At 31.8% G+C, this 18307-nt stretch overlaps 1 protein-coding gene and 1 non-coding gene across 2 annotated transcripts; both read right to left on the bottom strand.

Annotated features, from left to right (window-relative positions):
• Positions 1 to 8614: 8614 nt before the first annotated feature.
• On the bottom strand, positions 8615 to 8687 carry TRNAK-UUU (transfer RNA lysine (anticodon UUU)). Its single transcript has one exon. It is a non-coding gene; the product is annotated as a tRNA-Lys (tRNA).
• A 3095-nt stretch (positions 8688 to 11782) lies between these two features.
• On the bottom strand, positions 11783 to 14363 carry LOC130997554 (receptor-like cytoplasmic kinase 176). The gene is made up of 6 exons (XM_057922914.1): positions 13822 to 14363; positions 13398 to 13729; positions 13079 to 13214; positions 12828 to 12970; positions 12596 to 12719; positions 11783 to 12450 (listed from the first exon to the last, which is right to left on the bottom strand). Exons 1-6 carry the CDS (start codon positions 13877 to 13879, stop codon positions 11999 to 12001), a joined length of 1245 nt encoding a protein of 414 aa, XP_057778897.1. The 5' UTR covers positions 13880 to 14363; the 3' UTR covers positions 11783 to 11998.
• Between the last annotated feature and the right edge of the window lie 3944 nt (positions 14364 to 18307).

Below are 18307 nucleotides of genomic sequence, written 5' to 3'. Positions count from 1 at the left end.
TGCGGGATTTTTTAAAGGGGGTGATGTAAAGTGGACATTTTTTTAATTTTTAATGTGAAGGGCATTTTGGTAACAGTGAACATTTTTTAAGTTTTTTATTTTAGTGGACATTTTTTATTTTTACAATATCAAAGTGGTCATTTTAAAAATCCACTCTTAATTTTAACTAGCACTTCCACTCGTGCGATACACGTGCATCAAAATTAAAGAATATTTAATTATTATAAAGTATTACGTGTCACAATAAATATATAAATATTTTATACACGAACATGAATAAAAAATGTAAATTTTTAATGAAAAATAAAAAATAAAATATTTGAAATTTTAATTTATTTTTTTTCATAACTTATTCGTTTTAAATTCATTTCTGATATTTTTTATACTATATTAAATTTAAGATGCATATTGAATATTTTTTCATTAATCAAATTTGACAATATTTAGAAAGGAATTAAAATACAAAAAAAAAAAGTAAAACTAAAAATAGTAAAAAAATTAGTGGGAGAAGAGATAAAGAGAGAGAGAGAGAGAGAGAAAGAGAGAATAAATGGAGAAAAGAAACTCCTCATCTTCTATATATTATATAGATTTCTTTCTGCAAAATCAGAAAAGTTTGGAAATATGTATATTTCTACGCAGAAAAATAAGTTGGGTGCTTTTTCAGAAAATATCCCAAATTCGTGTATTTATGGATAACAATCTATTTTCTTAGTATAATCTAATTAACATATAGGAGACTACGTTCAATGTGATGATAATGAGCTTATTTATTGTAGTGGGCAAAATTCGTATATCCAATTCGAATAAATATTCGCGGCCCAAGCACCTAGCTCAATCCGAAAAACTGAATTAATTTCAATTAATTCAATCCAACCCGGTACTTCAGGTCATCAAGGCTCATCGACCCAAACCCTAGATAGGGCAGCGACTTAGGGAGAAAGAAAGGAATGAGGTCAGGGATACGATCCCCCTAATATCGGAACGACTAGGGTTTAAGGAGACGTGCCAACAAAACCCTAGCCGTCAGGTGATCACGGTATATATAAGAACCAACTAGGTCATTCGACCCACACAATCATTCGCACTCCAACATGTTCTCTCCACCTTCTCTCCCTACTCGCACTATTCTGCCTCCACGCTCTCAGCCTTAGGTTTTTCGGTGACCAGATCAACCGGGACGACCCAACGGCCCTCGCTCATTGCTCAATCACCTTCAACTCCGTCGACCAGATCGACCGATTTACTCTTTCATTTACTTTCAATTGCTTTCAATTCGATTTTGTAATATTGTTTACTGACTTGAGCGTCGGAGGCCCTTCCATCGACACCCCCACCGGTGCACCAAGAAGGGCTCTAACGTTGTTCGTGTTTCAGGTTGCTAGTGCCCATTGTACCGGACGACCCCGGCGTCCTTATCCGTAATCGTTGGATTCATCCCCAACATTTATAATTTATTGTTTAAATTTTGTTAACTACTCCCTCTGTCTCACAAAAACATGAATATTTGTGTGTTGCACGTGTTCTAAAAAATATTAGATAAAAATGTATTGTGAGTGAAAAATGGATTTTACTTTATGAAAAATAGAGATAAAAAGTAAAGAGATTGCGCAGGGTTGTATACAAAAATAGAAATGTTCATGTTTTTGCATGTGAAACAATTCAAAATGACCAAAAGTTCATATTTTTGCAACACGTAGGGAGTATAAGTTTATATTTATATATTATGAAAATACTTGTTCTTGTTTAATTTTATTTTGATTAAGCTAGCTTAGCTTAACTTAGGATTTAAGATGTCTCCAAAGGGACATTTAAGCGGTGCAGACTTCAGTTTGTATAGATCTAGAGTTCAAACTTCATTGCACCTCCTTCCTCTAAGTCAAAAAATAATAATAATAAAAAAATCTTAGGATTTAAGATTATGGCGTGTGAGTTGAGTATTCTATATACTATAATTGTACGTCGCATATGTTTTATCTTAAAATATATTTCTAATAATCCATTTAATATTTAAAAAATAATATTTCATTTTTTAAAATTTAGATAGTTAAAAAGCTCAAGAATTGTTTTTAAAATTTATTTTATTCATGTAATTGTATAAAAAAGAGATATGCTCTGTTTACCACTATATACTTCGCTTTCGCTTGTTTTGATGTAATAAAATATTGGACAGATAGTATAAATTTTCGGGCAACACTTTTTTTCTTTTGGGAAAGAGATAATTCTATATTTAAGGGAGGGTGATATAATTTTATACCATCTCATGAGAAGTGGATAAATATATTATCATTCAAATCAAACAAGATATAAGAAAATATGCTCTCCATTAGGGCTCGTTTGGTTTTCAGTAAAGGATTATGTAGGATAATTTGTAATCAGGATGTTTAGCGTGGATAATGACAGATTATTAATACTGGGTTGGTGTTTGCTATCATGGCTAAATACAGAATATCCTGGTTTAAGTTAATCCTAGGGAGGTGGTATTATTAATCCTAAGAAATCTGGATTAATAATACTGGGTCGTGGGATTAAACCGGGTAATCCGCATTATTACTAAATAATACCAAACACTAGACTGATCTGTACTAAATTAGCTAATACAGTGTATTAGCCAATATCAAACACGCCCTTAAAATGATAAATTTATACCTTATTATATTATCCATATAGTTAGAGGGATAAAAAGCTTGGTGGCTGGCAGGGAGGTCCTCGGTGGGGGGCTTCACTTCTCTAACGGGTCGGATGTTTTGTCAAACACCTGGAATGCTCAGGCTAGGGGTACCCTTCTGTCGTCCACTATATGTAACAGGCCCAACTTTTTGATTGCTTGGAGTATAGGTTGGGGTAATGGGTGTTGGTGTTGGAGCGTCTTCAGGATCCTTTCACAATTTTCGAGTGCGCTCAAAGTTGGGATCTAGAAGGTCGGGCTCTAATGGCTGCTCCACAATTGGGTCGGTCTTCTGACTGCTCTCAATTGGTGTTGAGTTCCTTTTGCGGGTGTGCGCTTTTGTGTGTGGGTCCCGTTAGTTTTTGTTTGTTCTCCTCGTTCTCTTATTCTCTTTCTGTGTTTGTAAGCCGATGATACTTAGGGACGATGGTACGGCCAGAGTTTCTGAAGTATTCTCAACTCAGCTAACATACAGTTTTTCTCCTTTTCCGTGTCCTTAGACGAGTACTCTTTTTTCTCGGGATTTTCCTTAACGATGTTTTAATGAGGCTCGACCCTTAATCTACTTTCCTGTGCTTTCAAGGATTTTCTAGGTTCTTTTCTTTTTTCCTTTTGTAATAAAGCTTTATTTTAATAATAGAGGAATAAAAAGCAAACACATCCTATATGTATAACTATGATTAGAGTCCATGTGCCAAATGCCCAATTCATCTCCATACATCGACCATACCCACGACTCACACGACTGTAGTCTGCGATCTACTAGCTCTAGTTAAGACAACTAGATGGTCCACAACTTATAAATATATAAAATAAAAAAGTGAAAAATTACATACCATAATACATTTATCGTTACTGTTAAGACCATGGTACATGGCTCATGCACTGAAAAGCCTAATTTATCTTATAACACTACTATATTTGAACCCTAAATTTTTTAATTATTGATAACACTCACTTTTCCATGGTTCTAATGTTTATATGATGTCAATTTTATAGGAAATTGAGTGTTAGATGATTGTTTTGTGCTTATATTGATTGCTCTATCTTGTGAAATATGATACTTGCTCGAACTTTGATGAAATTTACAGGAATATTGAGTCCTAATTTGGAAAAACGGTCTAGCATAGAAGTTGTAGTTCATCTTGTTAGAAAATAGTGAGCGCAAACGGATCGCAAATCAGAGTTCGGACGAGGAAGATATGGCCGAAACAAGAAAGTCGCGCGCAGTAGTGAATAGTGTTTGACGGAAATTTTCGAATTTTCGGGATTTTTGTGATTTTTATCAGTATTTTCGAGCTCTATACTGTGTGTATCCCATGTGCCTATAAATAGGTCCACTTTTAGACTTAGAACTTTATAGCTTTCATAGATTAGATTTAAGGGTGTGTATTCAATTAGGAATTTAAAAGATTTTGACAGACTTTTTATAATCCATGGATTCTACGAATTTCATGGATAGTCTTAATTCTATGTAGAATTTAACAAATTCTGTTAGATTGATTTATCTATTTTTCCATAAATTTTATAAATCTATAGATTATTATAATTAAAAACAATATCTATTAAAAAATATAATAAATACAAATTGAATAGATCTGTGAGACTGTGAATCATTTACAATCACATAAAAACGTAGAAATACAAAGAAAGGCTTGCAGTTTAGTTGACACATGGAAGAAACGTGTTCAAGCGAAAATGACTAGTATTGTTCAATATGCTAGCTTCTCATGCTGGTAGCAAATCACGCTTCTCATATGCTTCCCATGCATGCTGGTAGCAAATAAATGAAAACTTAGGGACAAGAAATCATTTTATTATTAAATAGCTTAGAGATCATACATATTTCACTTGAGGTTTTGGTTCCTTTTATCATAATCACATCATCAGCAGCAATATGTTCCTCCACTACTTCATCAGCATATCCCATAAGTGACGAATCAAATGTTTTTTCCCCTTCCATATCTGCAAAAGTTGAACCTGTACAAGAGCAACAATCAAGAATGGAAAGGTTGTTCCGAAAAGACTGATCAAATACACAAACGAATGATAACAGTTTTTCATTTTATCTTTCTCCATGGCAAGAGATCTCAAAATTAGAAATTTTATAGACAAAATCATACTCCCTCTGTCCACGAAAGAACTTCCTATCTTTCCTTTTTGGGACGTCCACAAAAGAACTTCCTACCTATTTTTGGACTATACCCCACCACTTATAATCCTCCTACTTTTCACTTTTCACAACTCCCAATATTAATTATAACATCTTTTCACCATTCCCAATACACTCAACTACCTTTTATCCACTCTCAATACACTCAACAATATTTTTTCTTAAAACTCGTGTCACTCCCTCCTAGGAAGTTCTTTCATGGACGGAGGGAGTATAAAACAATGCTTCGTGTCGAGAAACACAATTCTGAACTGTTATATTGGATTATAACCTTGTTGTTTTTAAGTATCCTCATTAATGAGAATACTTAAAACTACTGATACACCGAGTGGATCTAATGTTGCCATGAAAAGCTTTATCATTCAACATTCTGCATCTAAAACTACTTCAATAAAGTCCTCACATGGGGATAGACAACACAAATTTACATCTTCATCTCCTGGTCTAGTAAAATCATCTTTGCCACCGGCATCTGTTAAAGAGAGCCAACAAGGAACTTCTGTTGGTGGCAGTGGCACTCCTGATGCCCCTCTGATTAGGGAGGATCGAAGTAGCAGTTCAAATCAATCTCATAGTTACAGTCCATCAATTTCAACAAAGGAGGAGAGAAAGATATCAAGCAGTAGTTCTCAAAATCGAAAAGGTGGTCAGTGGCTTTCTGGCAGCGCAGAACTCTCTTATGAGGATGTGAGATTTGTGTAGAGATTTTGTATTTATACTAGGCACAAAAAATCCTCCAAAATCCATTACATACTAGAATCCGTAAAAGTTTCAATATCACCAGATTTAGATGGATATTTAAAAATCATAATTGAATACCAATAGATTTTTTAAGACTTTTTAAAATCTAAATTGAATGCCTATAGACATTTAAAATACAAAAAGACCTTATAGAATCTGAATTGAATACACCCCCTTAATTTCTACAAGATTCAAGATTCCAATTGTTCATCTTGAATTCTTTCTGACTTTTATCTATTTTATTTATTTCAATTGCTTTCTTTTATTTATGCTTTTGATTTATTTTCTTATGTTTGGCTAGTTCTTTTATGAGAACCTAGGTTTGTACATAGTTGATTAAATATGTGTGTTTGATTTATCAATATCAATTTTTCCTTCAGCTTGTGATTTATGATTCATGATGCTTGTTTGCTTGTGAATTATATCTAGCCAACAATTTGCATGTCTAGTTGTTTCAGTTTGAGTCTTGAATGCGATAAGTGGTCAACCGATTCATGAATACATGATATAGTTTTGCCTTGAGTCTTGAATGTGATAGGTGAGCTATAGGAAGCTATTCTTTGTGTGTTATTTGGAGTTAATTTATACCTTTGAGTCTTGAATGCGATATGGGGTTTATTAATCTACTTTCATAGTTGTTCGTTAAAGAAGATTATGAATAGTATTGTGATCTTTCATCAGAGCTATATTAAAATTGGTAATTGAATCAATAGGTTGAATGCACGTGTTTGATTAACAATATTACATTCTTTGGGGTCAGAGTCTTTTATATTTGATTTATTTACCTGATTTTTGTTTGCTCTATTTTGCATTATTGAATTTAGTTTTAATTGTTCATCATCTTGGTGTTTTGCTTGGATATTGTTAGAGTTCTTATTAGGATTATTTAGAGCGATTTCATTTATCAGTTTATCCATCAGTCCTTGTGGATACGATACTCGACTTGTTGTTTATTGCTACAATTACACTGTTATAGTTGCAGTTTTTGTTGGTAATAAAATAGTGATTAATTATGAATTGAAGTTTGCATCGCTTAAATGTCGTATTAAGAATACGTATAGTGGGAGATGACTTTTTTAAGATGTACTTAAAAGCCACACACCCTTTTAAATATGGACTTAATCGGAATAACAATCCTAAATAATTCAAGAGGTGGTCTCCCGTGAAACCGATTTCACAGTGAAACCAGTTTTCCGAATGACATTACTTCAACATACAAATGACACTTTAATATGTTGTATGTTAAAGTAGTGTCATTGTAAATCAGTTTCACCGTGAAATCGGTTTCACGGGAGTCTTTGTGATAATTCAAATCCACTTGCAAATTTGTATGTCAGCCTTCGTTATGATAGTGCATAATAGTTTTTATCTTTTAATATTAGAAATACCTCACGAAAGATTTAATCATACATTATGCAATAAGTTTTAAGTCGAACTTCAAAGATGGTCATATTTTTTAGAAAACAATATCGCAAAATGGCACACAGTCGGGCTTGGAGATTCGATTAAAAATTTAAAAGTCGGGGATCTTTTACATTTTGTAAGGTCGTGCCGTTCTTTAAATTGAGTCAAAGCTTTGGTCGTAAAATATAATTAATAGTGTCATTTGTATAACTGAATAGTGTCATTTGTATAACCGAATAGAGTCAATTACAGACAGTGTCATTTGTATAACTGAATAGTGTCATTTACAAGGTTTGAATCAGGAAGCGAGTTTGTATTTGAGCGCGGGTCAGAGTTTGAATGCGAGTGCAACCGTCTAATCAGAAAGCTACATTTATATATAAAAGCAGATCATGTGTTCATTGAAAAAATTGTAAATACATTATTTTTAATGGCTATGATAAAATCAACAACAAAATATGTTTAATTTTATGGATTTCAATAATAAATTATTGTTCGCATAATTATTATTAAATTTTAAAATAAGTGTATAAAATAAATGATGTGTACATAATAGTGAAGCTTAATAAATATGATCGCAACTCATCGTTTAGTTAATTTCACTTTAAACTTTTTTTAGACAATTTCACTTCAAACTATTGATATAGTATATGATTGGTGATTTCATGTCACTTACAAAGATATATTCCTAAATTTATACCACTTCAAAAAATAATATTAACTCATCACAATCATATTATTTTTATATAATATATAATTTAATTCTAATATAAAATAAAAAATATAATAATTTTTTTTAAAGAAAAAAAATTATAATATCTAAAAAAATATAATACCCGTGCATCGCACGGGCAAAATACTAGTAAAACTTTAAAGATAAATAACGCATTACTAATTTCTTTTAATATGTATGTGTATTATAAAGTAAGTAAATATACTATGTTTATTTCTTTAATAAATAAAAGGGTCCATATATTTAAAATTCATGGTGTTTCCCTATGTTAGAGCAACTGTAGCGGCACTCTTAAATAGAGTAAACCGCTACTTTGCCGTGATATACTCTCTCCAGCAGCACGCCATTTCACGCCAAATTGTAGAGTTAGTGAACAGTACCCCGGCAGATGTAGCGGGATATTGTTCATCACGGTAGTTTACTTTTATTTTATCTTTCTTTTTGTTGTTTTATTTTTATTTCTTTTCGTCATTTATATGAAATAATCCTTATTTATCTTGTTTACGTGCAGAATATTTTTTCTATATTTTATATTATTAATTTGTTTCCTTTTTTGTGTTTAAATTATAAAAAATATTATATATAATTTTTAAATTGCAACATCATAAAAATATAATAATATAAAATTACGATAATAATAAAATTAATGTGCAATAATTTAAATATAGTTCTTAGTAAAAAAAATTATATTTATATTATGTTATGTTATGTTATAATTAAATAATCAAAATAAATATAAATATAATCATATATATATATAATATAATAATTATATTAAAAGATTAATTTAATAATAATTGAAAGCATCAAAATAGAATATTTCACTCTACAAAATAGAGTTAAATGAAAGAGGAAAATCCCTTTTCTAAGATAATAATATTTTTTCAATCAAAATCGCCGTCTGTGGGAATCGAACCCACGACCACGTGGTTAAAAGCCACGCGCTCTACCAGCTGAGCTAAGACGGCTTAATGGTTGTAATTTGTAAAATTAGTTTTTATACTATGTTCTGGTGACTTAAGCACAAACATTGATATCCACGCCTGTCAGGACACCGGTACATATATAAATTTTGTTTTTTTAAACACGAATACGAACAAAGGTATTACATGCATTATCCATCTGTCATTTCTAAGTTTGAGATATAGTCATAGTTCAACTTACAAGTTAGATATATAAGTATTGATAAAGCGCGAAAGTTGTGCTTATGGTTTTTGTTTTTATAATGTAAACAAAATATAGTGTGTAGATAGTTTTGTTAATAAAACAAAACATAAACATATAGTCTAAGAATCCTGCGTTGAGTGTGAGTGCATGATTGCGACGCGAGTGGAAGTTTTTATATAATTCTACAACCAAACCACTGGAGGAGCGAAGACTAATTCCTCCTCATTTTCCAACTGACTCTGATGTTTCACCTCATACACTATCATTATTCACTAACCCATTTCTATACACATGCATTCTTATTGCACACCCTCTGTTTATTGTCAAATTTTGGTTGACCTGCCTCTCTCTCTCTCTCTCTCTCTCTCTCTCTCAATAAATATAAAAAGTTGAGATAAAGGCAAGTCTTTGCGCCAATTAAGGACTACTTGTGCTGCCTTTCCTGCTCCCACAAATATTGCAGACATGGTCAAAACTGCAAATCCCATTAGGCAATGAATCATCAACATATATCTCAGTTTTTCTTATTCTAATTATGAGATTTGGATGTTAAAGTCATCAACTGATTCTCTTTTCATCAATTCACAGATTTAAAACAAGACCTCAAGATCTGGTTCACCCAAGTACAAGCAAGGGCGGATCCAGGATTCAATGTTAGGGGGGGCTGAATCTATTGGACTACGGTGCTTGAAAATATTTACACGGGGGTTCGGGGGCGGGAGCCCCCGAAGCAAATTTTTTTGAGCATTCCGTACACTTCATTTTCATGCATTTTTTCAACAATCACTTAATATAATAAGATAATTGTTCGCAATTCAATTAATTCAACATCAAGTAGATTGAAAGCATATAAAGACGTACTTTTATTCATTTTTCTTAAAAAAAAATTGTTTCATCTTCTAAACAAATAAACTAATTTTCATTGTTAGTAATTAGTAATTTTACTTTTACCTTTAGAATTGACTCAAATTTAACATTAAAAATTAACTAAGAAAGAAAAAATGATAAAAATAATATGGATAGTTGGATACTATAAATAACTCAATGTGTTGAGCAATTAATATGGATAGTTGGATACTATAAATAATGTATTACTATATTTTTTCTTGTATTTTTCTATTTATATACACATATATAGATATAAAACAAAATAATAAGAATATATATATATATATATCTATATTTAAAAAAAAAAAAAAAAAAAAAAAAAAAAAAAACTTAAAAATTGGGAGGGGGCTGAAGCCCCCCCTAGCCCCCCTGGATCCGCCACTGAGTACAAGTAAACCATTATTCTGCATTGACTTCATCACAAATATGTATTTTCTCAAAATTTTGTGGATCCAATCTAATAGCTGTACTGCTGAAATGCTACATGAAATACATTAATCTTATCAAATTATGAAGAATTTTAGATACAAAATGATTTTATTCTAGATCAAATTATTAAATTATTCTTTAAAATGAAAATAAATACTCCCTCCGTCCGCCAAAAGTGGACCATTTTTACTATATCGGATGTCCGCAAAAAGTATACCACTTTCCTTTTATAGAAATGGTCCCACCATCTACTTTAATCTTTTATCCTTACAAACACTCTTTATTTACAAAAAAACCACCCCAAATTCAATCTCAACCACACATCTCATAAAGTGGTGGGACCATTTCGCCACTACATCAAAATTATCACCAATTTTATTAAATCAAGTGCTCAGCCAAAGTGGTCCACTTTTGACAATAATTTGACAAAGAGGTGGTTTTGGGTACACTCGGGTGTACCGTACACCCAGGTTGACCAGTACCCAAATCCTGACCCACATCCTGATTTAAATCGTGTAAATGACATAATTCGATTATACAAATGACACTGCATATAATTGGCACTATTCTGTTGTACAAATGACACTGCGTATATATGACACTATAACATTGTAAATGATATTGTGTATAATTGACTCTATTCAGAAATATAAATGACACTTCTTATAATTGACATTATAAAATTATAAATGACACTATAATATTTTAAATAACACTATAACATTTTAAAATGTTACAATGAATTTATATAATTGAATAATGTCAATTATAAGCAGTGTCATTTATATAACTGAATAATTTTCTTTACACGATTTGAATTAGAATACATGTTTGAATTAACATGCGGATCAAAATCTGAGTACGAATCAATTCGAGTGTACGGTACACCCGAGCGTAGAGAAGATTTTATATTTGACAAAAAGTACTGTTTGTGCGGACTAGTAAACGGAATTTGTATTCCATCCACTCAAGTACTTGTTTTAAATGCCATCTCAGCTTATTTTGGTTTTTAATTTACCCACGCACCAACAACTTTCTACTTTGAAATTTAAGGCAGTCTGAAGCTATCGAATTTTCTAATTCCTCAAACATTTTTCCTCCGCATAAAAATAGTCAAAACGCCCTAAATAAACATGAACTAATCGAACTTCTAAAAAAGAGATGAATTATTGGTGCGCAGACAAATTTATTTCACCAACGGCGGCTGACTGATGGTTTACGGATGCCAAAGTGCAATATATGATACTCCCTCGTCCCATGTTTGTATTTTATTTTGAATCATCTAATAATAAGATGCGACTTGTTTCATAAATGGAAAATTTTAATGTAAACCCTACCATTTTTAATTAATTTGTATATTCTCCTTAATTCTCGTGTCGAATTTTTTTGAATGAATTATAGTGGGACCAAGAGTAATAAAAACAAAAAGGCAACCCAAAAGAAGAAAAGGGAAGAAGTTTAAATGATAGAATCTGAAAATACACCTACTTAATAGAGTAAGGAGTAAATTAGTCAACTAAAACCCATATATAGGCATATAGCCACAGAGTTTGTTCTTTTAGATATCTAAGCAACAACACATCAAAATCTTGACTCCATTTAGGTGACAAAATGAGAATTCCCAGATACATATGAAAGATATTTGAATATCACAGCATGAGTATCATCAACCAGAAGAAGCTCAAAACTCTAAAGGCTACAACAACACATGCATTACAGATGAAAAAAAGAATATGTACAAGTAGGGGAGGCCACAGAGTGTCTGCTTGCATCCAAGCAATAATAAGGAAGACGTCTACGCTAGAAGAGCAGGTCTGGGGTAAGCAGGTGCCGGGCGCGTTCCTTCAGCAGTGGTCTTGCAGGACTTAGTTCCGGTATTTGATTGGCGTCGCCTATTGAGGGTGTGATCTTTCTCCTTCTTTTCGGATTTGGAAGTGTCCTTTGAATCGTGGAGCTGTTCCAGAGCTGATATCACCTCATCCATATTAGGCCTTGGTCTGGGATCCATAGATATGCATTGAAGAGCAAGGGTAGCCGCCTTTACGGCTAGATCAACTGAATACTGCCCTTCAATGCGGTTATCCATCACGCGGAATATTCTGCGCTTGTTTGTCAGGTAAGGTTTTGCCCACTCCACCAGATTATGTTCCCCCGTTGGCCGGTTCTTGTCTATTGCTTTCTTTCCGGTTAGAATCTCCAGGAGCACCACTCCGAAGCTGTATACATCGCTCTTTGTAGTTAAATGGCCTATAAAATGGAAACAAGGAGATAAACATCAGAAGATAAGAAACAAAGCCATAAAACCATGTTCATTATGGATTGATTCAACTGAAGTCAAGAAGATACAAATCATGCCATATTGCTGAATGAGATAGTATACCATCCATACTACCTGTCGATAGATACTCTGGAGCAGCATATCCGTAAGTACCCATAACTCGAGTGGAGACATGACTCTTGTCACCAGTCGGCCCGTCTCTGGCCAATCCGAAATCAGAGAGTTTGGCATTGTAGTTCTGCAAGCACAAAGCCACCAAGAAATGAGAATACAGAGCAAAACTTTTTAAGAAGAGGCGAATTTGGATTCATGTAAAACAGCAGGAAATGGGTGTGGATGTACCCACCGAATCAAGCAAGATATTAGAAGTCTTGAAGTCCCGGTATATTACTTTTGTTTCAGCATTATGAAGAAAGGCAAGGCCCCTTGCAGCACCCAAAGCAATTTTCACTCTTAGGCTCCAGGACAGTGGCTGGAAGTAAGATCCTCCTAAATTCATCGTAGTATAACTCATCATCGGGTAATAATTTCTCAATTAAATATATAATGCCAAATATGCAACAGAGAATTATGTTATGTATGTTATGGTGAACTCACTCCTGAAAAGATGATTCTCCATGCTACCCTTTGGCATGAACTCGTATACCAGAAGCCTGTGGTCATCCTCTAAGCAATACCCAATTAATTTCACAAGATTCGGATGACGCAACTGCCCTAGATAGTTGATTTCAGCCTGTCAATGAAAAGATACGAAACAAAACAACAAGTAAAAAAGAGAGACCTTTGCTCTGTAGTCTGTAATGTTAATAACTACTTGATCTAATCAAGAAAATTGTATTTTCTATGCTGCAACTAAAACATTCCTTAAGAGATGAAGAATTTGATAGGTATTATCTATATGAATATGTTGACATACCAACCATTCCTTGTGGCCCTGCCAGCCGTCTTGGTTAAGCCTTTTGACAGCAACAACCATGCTAGAACCAGGCTTTGATGCTGCGAGAGAATACTCATCGATCCATCCTTTGAAAACAGAACCAAAACCTCCCTCCCCCAACACGCTGTCGGGGCGAAAGTTTCGCGTGGCGGCCTTGAGATCGCTGAAGGCGAAGCTTTTCATGTTGGAGGATTGCAATATCTCACCTTCACTCCGAGGAGTTGGAGGTATGGATGCAGAGGATCTCTTGCTGCTCCCCGAATTGCTTAACTCCGTCCCATCTCCACTTATCATTTTAGACGAACTTGCACCTAAATTCAAAAATACAAGAAAAACCCTAACATTTTTAGCTGAAAACAAGAATACCAGAGTGATGGAAAAAGTGAAGCATTTCAGCATGTACCTGTGCCAGTATGAAAAGGGCTCTCAGCCTTTATCTGGTTGCTCAAACAGATCCCCATCTCTACCAACACAAACACAGTTTCACACAGCTCCACAATTCAAACCCAAACCTCAAGATTACATTTTTCGTGAGTCTAAAGACAGACACGAATATCAAACAACATGCCGACTTCTACTCCAGCGCCAGATCTAATGTGAAATCCCCTGGATTTTCTTGCGTTTTCTCTCTCTCTTAAAATTAGGTGTCAGCTGCCAACCACAACACTTAAAACCCAGATGCTCTTGATTGTAAAAAGAGAAGATCTTCTTCAACTTTTTTATGTGAAAAAAGGAAACACAAAAAAAGGGAAATAGTAGCAGGGAAAGATGGAATTGGAATTATGGAAAATTTGAGAGGAGGGTTGGTGGATTATATCTAAGCCAAGTCGTCTTGTTGCGTTTGGATGAGTCGGTCATACATGAAGAAGCCTTTTTTAGACGTTTGCAATTGTGGGGCGTATGAAACTTTGACTTTCAACTTGTTTTTCCTAGCACAAGACAATTTTTAGGTACTAATACTGTGACTTGTTTCTATAACCTTTTTCCCATATACGGAGTAATATTTTAACATTTGGGTCGTATTATTGGATTATATATATATTTATAGCACTTCCACTGTAACAAAAATAAAATTGATTGATAATAATAGTGTGACGAGAGAGAAGCGTATATTAACTCCTCGTGAAATTGATTATATACTTACAACTATCTATCAAAATTTAACTATAAATTTATGTTCACGAAATTACAACAATCGTTTTATCCGTCTCGCTTATAGTTTATGAATTGAGTAGTGTGTAAATATCAAAAAAGCGCTATTTGTTAGCGGTAAAGAATTACTTCATCCGTCTCATTCCAATAGACTCATTTTCCTTTCTAGGTAAAAAAATTGTACTTAATTGATGTGGATCACACCACTTTACTACCACTTTCCTACTAAAAAGTAAGTTTTCTTAATCTCCGTGCCCAAAAAAAATTAGTTTATTGGAGTGGGACAGAGGGAGTAATTGTTAGTGCCGTTGTATAGACACGTTTTCGATAATTCTCATTTTGCTACAAGTGACAATATGAGTGTTTAGTTATTTTTTTGTTACAAGTGACAATATGAGTCCATTACAATATTATTACTATAAGGGTCAATATGTGGAATTGAAGTTCAGTGTACCATACTTAATGTTTCACTTTCAATTATGTATGATTTAGTTTAATTTTATTATTATTAATTAGGTTTTTTTTCATCCAATTAGAATACATAATTATTTTTTATCATTTAATTTTACTTTTATTAGTTAATAATAGGTTGATAAATTTAAAATTATGGTATATATTTTAAAATGTTAACTTTTTGAAATAAAAATTAAATAAAATTTATAATATTATAATAAATTTTGTTTTTATAAAAATATTATTAAAATAATAAATATAAGAGTAAAATATAATACACATATGAAATTGTGTAACACTAAAAATCTCATCCCAAGTGTACAGCTTTGCTTAAAAGAAGCTTCCGAAACTTACGCTAAGATAGCTTAGAGCTAGTGCGTGGAATTCTGGAGTTGTTTACCAATACCAAGAAACTAGTAGTATCATTTTAATGCCTTAAAAAAAGAGAGTATCATTTTAATAATCCGCTCACGAGCCCCACAAGAAAAATATGTTTCGATTAATTAATAATCTATAAATAATTGTGATATGATATCCTATACAGGTTGCCAGGCTGGACATAAATCCACAGAGAGAGAGATAGACAAGAGTTCTACGGTTTGAAACTAGAGTCTAGGGTTAATAGTAGATAATGCCAATTTTGAGCATTATATTTAGCAGTTTTTCTAAAACAATAAGATTGTTTTTCATATAGTGTTTTGATTTAAGATGAAGCATTCTTAGCAAGTGTACTTGATAATAAGAGCTTTTAGATCTGAATGAAATGAATAATCGGTTTAGGGAATTTAATTCGGAAGCAACGCACAAATTATTCTGATGTAATGACTCATAAGTTTCAATTATGAGAGTAGCAATTGAAAATTTTGACTTAGTGGAAAGCTATAGCAGTGCCTGTTTGGGGGGGGGTGGGGTGAGGGCGGCGGTGGCGGTGACGGCCATAAATTCAAATACTAATTGACAAAAGCAAAAAATTGATTGAAGTGTTAATCTTATAAGTAAACATTAAATTAACGTTTTCTTGGACAAAATTTGGTTCAACCTCAATTGATTATATATTTATATCTAAGGCTGTACACAACCAATCATAGTATGAATGTAGTATTAGTAGTACTTTCACAAGCACTATTCCCCAAAGTGCATATTCATATTATCGCAAAGTTTGTTTCTTTCAAATAATCAATTTTATAAGAGAGGATATTTTGTACTATAAATTAGTAACTTTTATAAAATATTGACAAAAAAATAAAAAATGATAAGTATTTTTACTTATTCTTACCTGCATTCAAAATTTTGGAGCACCGGTTAGTTTATATTTCAAAGTAATTTTTTCACCACTTTTTAGTTTTTTGTTATTTATAAAATTATTATTAATATTTATTTTATAATGTTCGAATTTTTGTTGACGGATGACTCATTACGGTAATAAATAATATTTTATTATATAAATATTTTACAAATTAAAATATGTTCGAATAATTTAGTGGTTATTACTGTATCTCTAACTTGTCGATACATCCAAAACACAAAATATGATAAAATAAGTTAAATTATCAAACATTATAAATATAGATTTAATGATTAAAAAATAGTACATTTAAATTAACTTACTAAATTTTGTGTCATTTATACATTTATTAATAATATTTATTTTGTAATTTCGACTTTGTGTTGAGATAGATAACCAATTAAGATAACATATTATATTTGATCATTCATATATTTTTTTAAATTAAAATCGGCTCAATTAATTAATGAGTATTACTATAAATTGGTTTGAAACGGAAAAATATAATGTGTAGTAAAATAATTTTTAATAGGATTTGAAATGGTTATGGTCCTATGGATGTGGATTTATTAATTTGAAACTGGTTTCGTCAATTGTACAATGTCCAAATTTATACTTTGAATTTAGTTTTTAATATTATTATTATTATTATTATTATTATTATTATTATTATTATTATTATTATAAACATATTTGATAGATTAACATGTATTACTATATCTGATTGATGAGAACGAATAGTAAAATCATTTATTGGCTGAGATTGGCATGTATTACTATATATATGGGTTTGGAATGTGAACTAACAGTAAATAAATTTAGGGTTATTAGCGCCTAAATACACCAACTTTGGGGCTAGTTTAGTTTTGCACATGAACTTTGAAAGGTGTAAAAAAATACATGAAATTTAATGTTGTAGCAATTTTATCACAAATTCAATTTCTAGATATTCGAATTATATAAAAATCCTACGATTTATAGGTTTAGAGATGTCTTATACGATATCTTTTAAAGATGTCTTATAGGATGTCATTTTTTAAAATGTCCGATGACTACACGTCGATATTTTGACTTGCCACATCAGTTTTAATTTGAACAAAAATTGAATTTGTGGTAAAATTACTATAATATTAAAGTTCATGTATTTTCTTACACCTTTCAAACTTCATGTGTAAACCAAACTACCCCAAAATTGGTGTATTTAAGCGCCAATAATCCATAATTTTTTAACCGAATTTAAGACAGGTACATATATATAATCTTAATGTTGTGAATTTTCTATATATATTTATCTAAATTATTGACTCTTATATCGAACTCTTAATAATCTTCACCAACCGGATAACCTATATAAAAAAATTACACATAATATGTATTTTTCAATATTATATATATATATATATATATATATTCACCAATTGGAGACTATTATAAAAGGATTAGATATAAATATATTTTTTAATATTATTATAATATTTTTGGTTAAATGATTGTCATATGTACAATAAATTTATTATAAATTTTCTCAAATTAAATTAATAATTTTAGTTGATTTTTTAATCTTACATGTGGTGATTATAATAAAATCGAATTTTGAAAGCATTACACTTTAGTTTACATATATATAATAAATAATAAGTTAAAGTTACATTAATTATTTTTAAATTAAAAAAACAAACTATATTCTTAAATAATAATCCTCCGTTAAAAATCTACGAACTACAAAGTACTAGTATACATAAATTAATAGGAGTATACAATATAAAGGCTATCTGCGTGAGTCAGCGTGGCAGCGTCAATGGGAACAAGCGAACATGGCAAAACATATTTCGCTTGGAGCCATGCCTTTGCCTTTCTACAAAATAGATAAACTTAAAATCGTTATCACATTAATTTGATACAACATTTATTGCACAACGGAATTATGTCTTCGGACGTTACCACACAACTTTGAATTAAACGTGAGGAGTTGATAATCATGATTGGTTGTAGCTAGTAC

Source organism: Salvia miltiorrhiza, chromosome 8, assembly GCF_028751815.1.
Source record: "Salvia miltiorrhiza cultivar Shanhuang (shh) chromosome 8, IMPLAD_Smil_shh, whole genome shotgun sequence".
In the NCBI taxonomy this organism is placed as follows: Eukaryota; Viridiplantae; Streptophyta; class Magnoliopsida; order Lamiales; family Lamiaceae; genus Salvia; species Salvia miltiorrhiza.
Note: the sequence above shows the minus strand (reverse complement) of the source record. Positions and strands in the feature narration are given on the sequence as shown.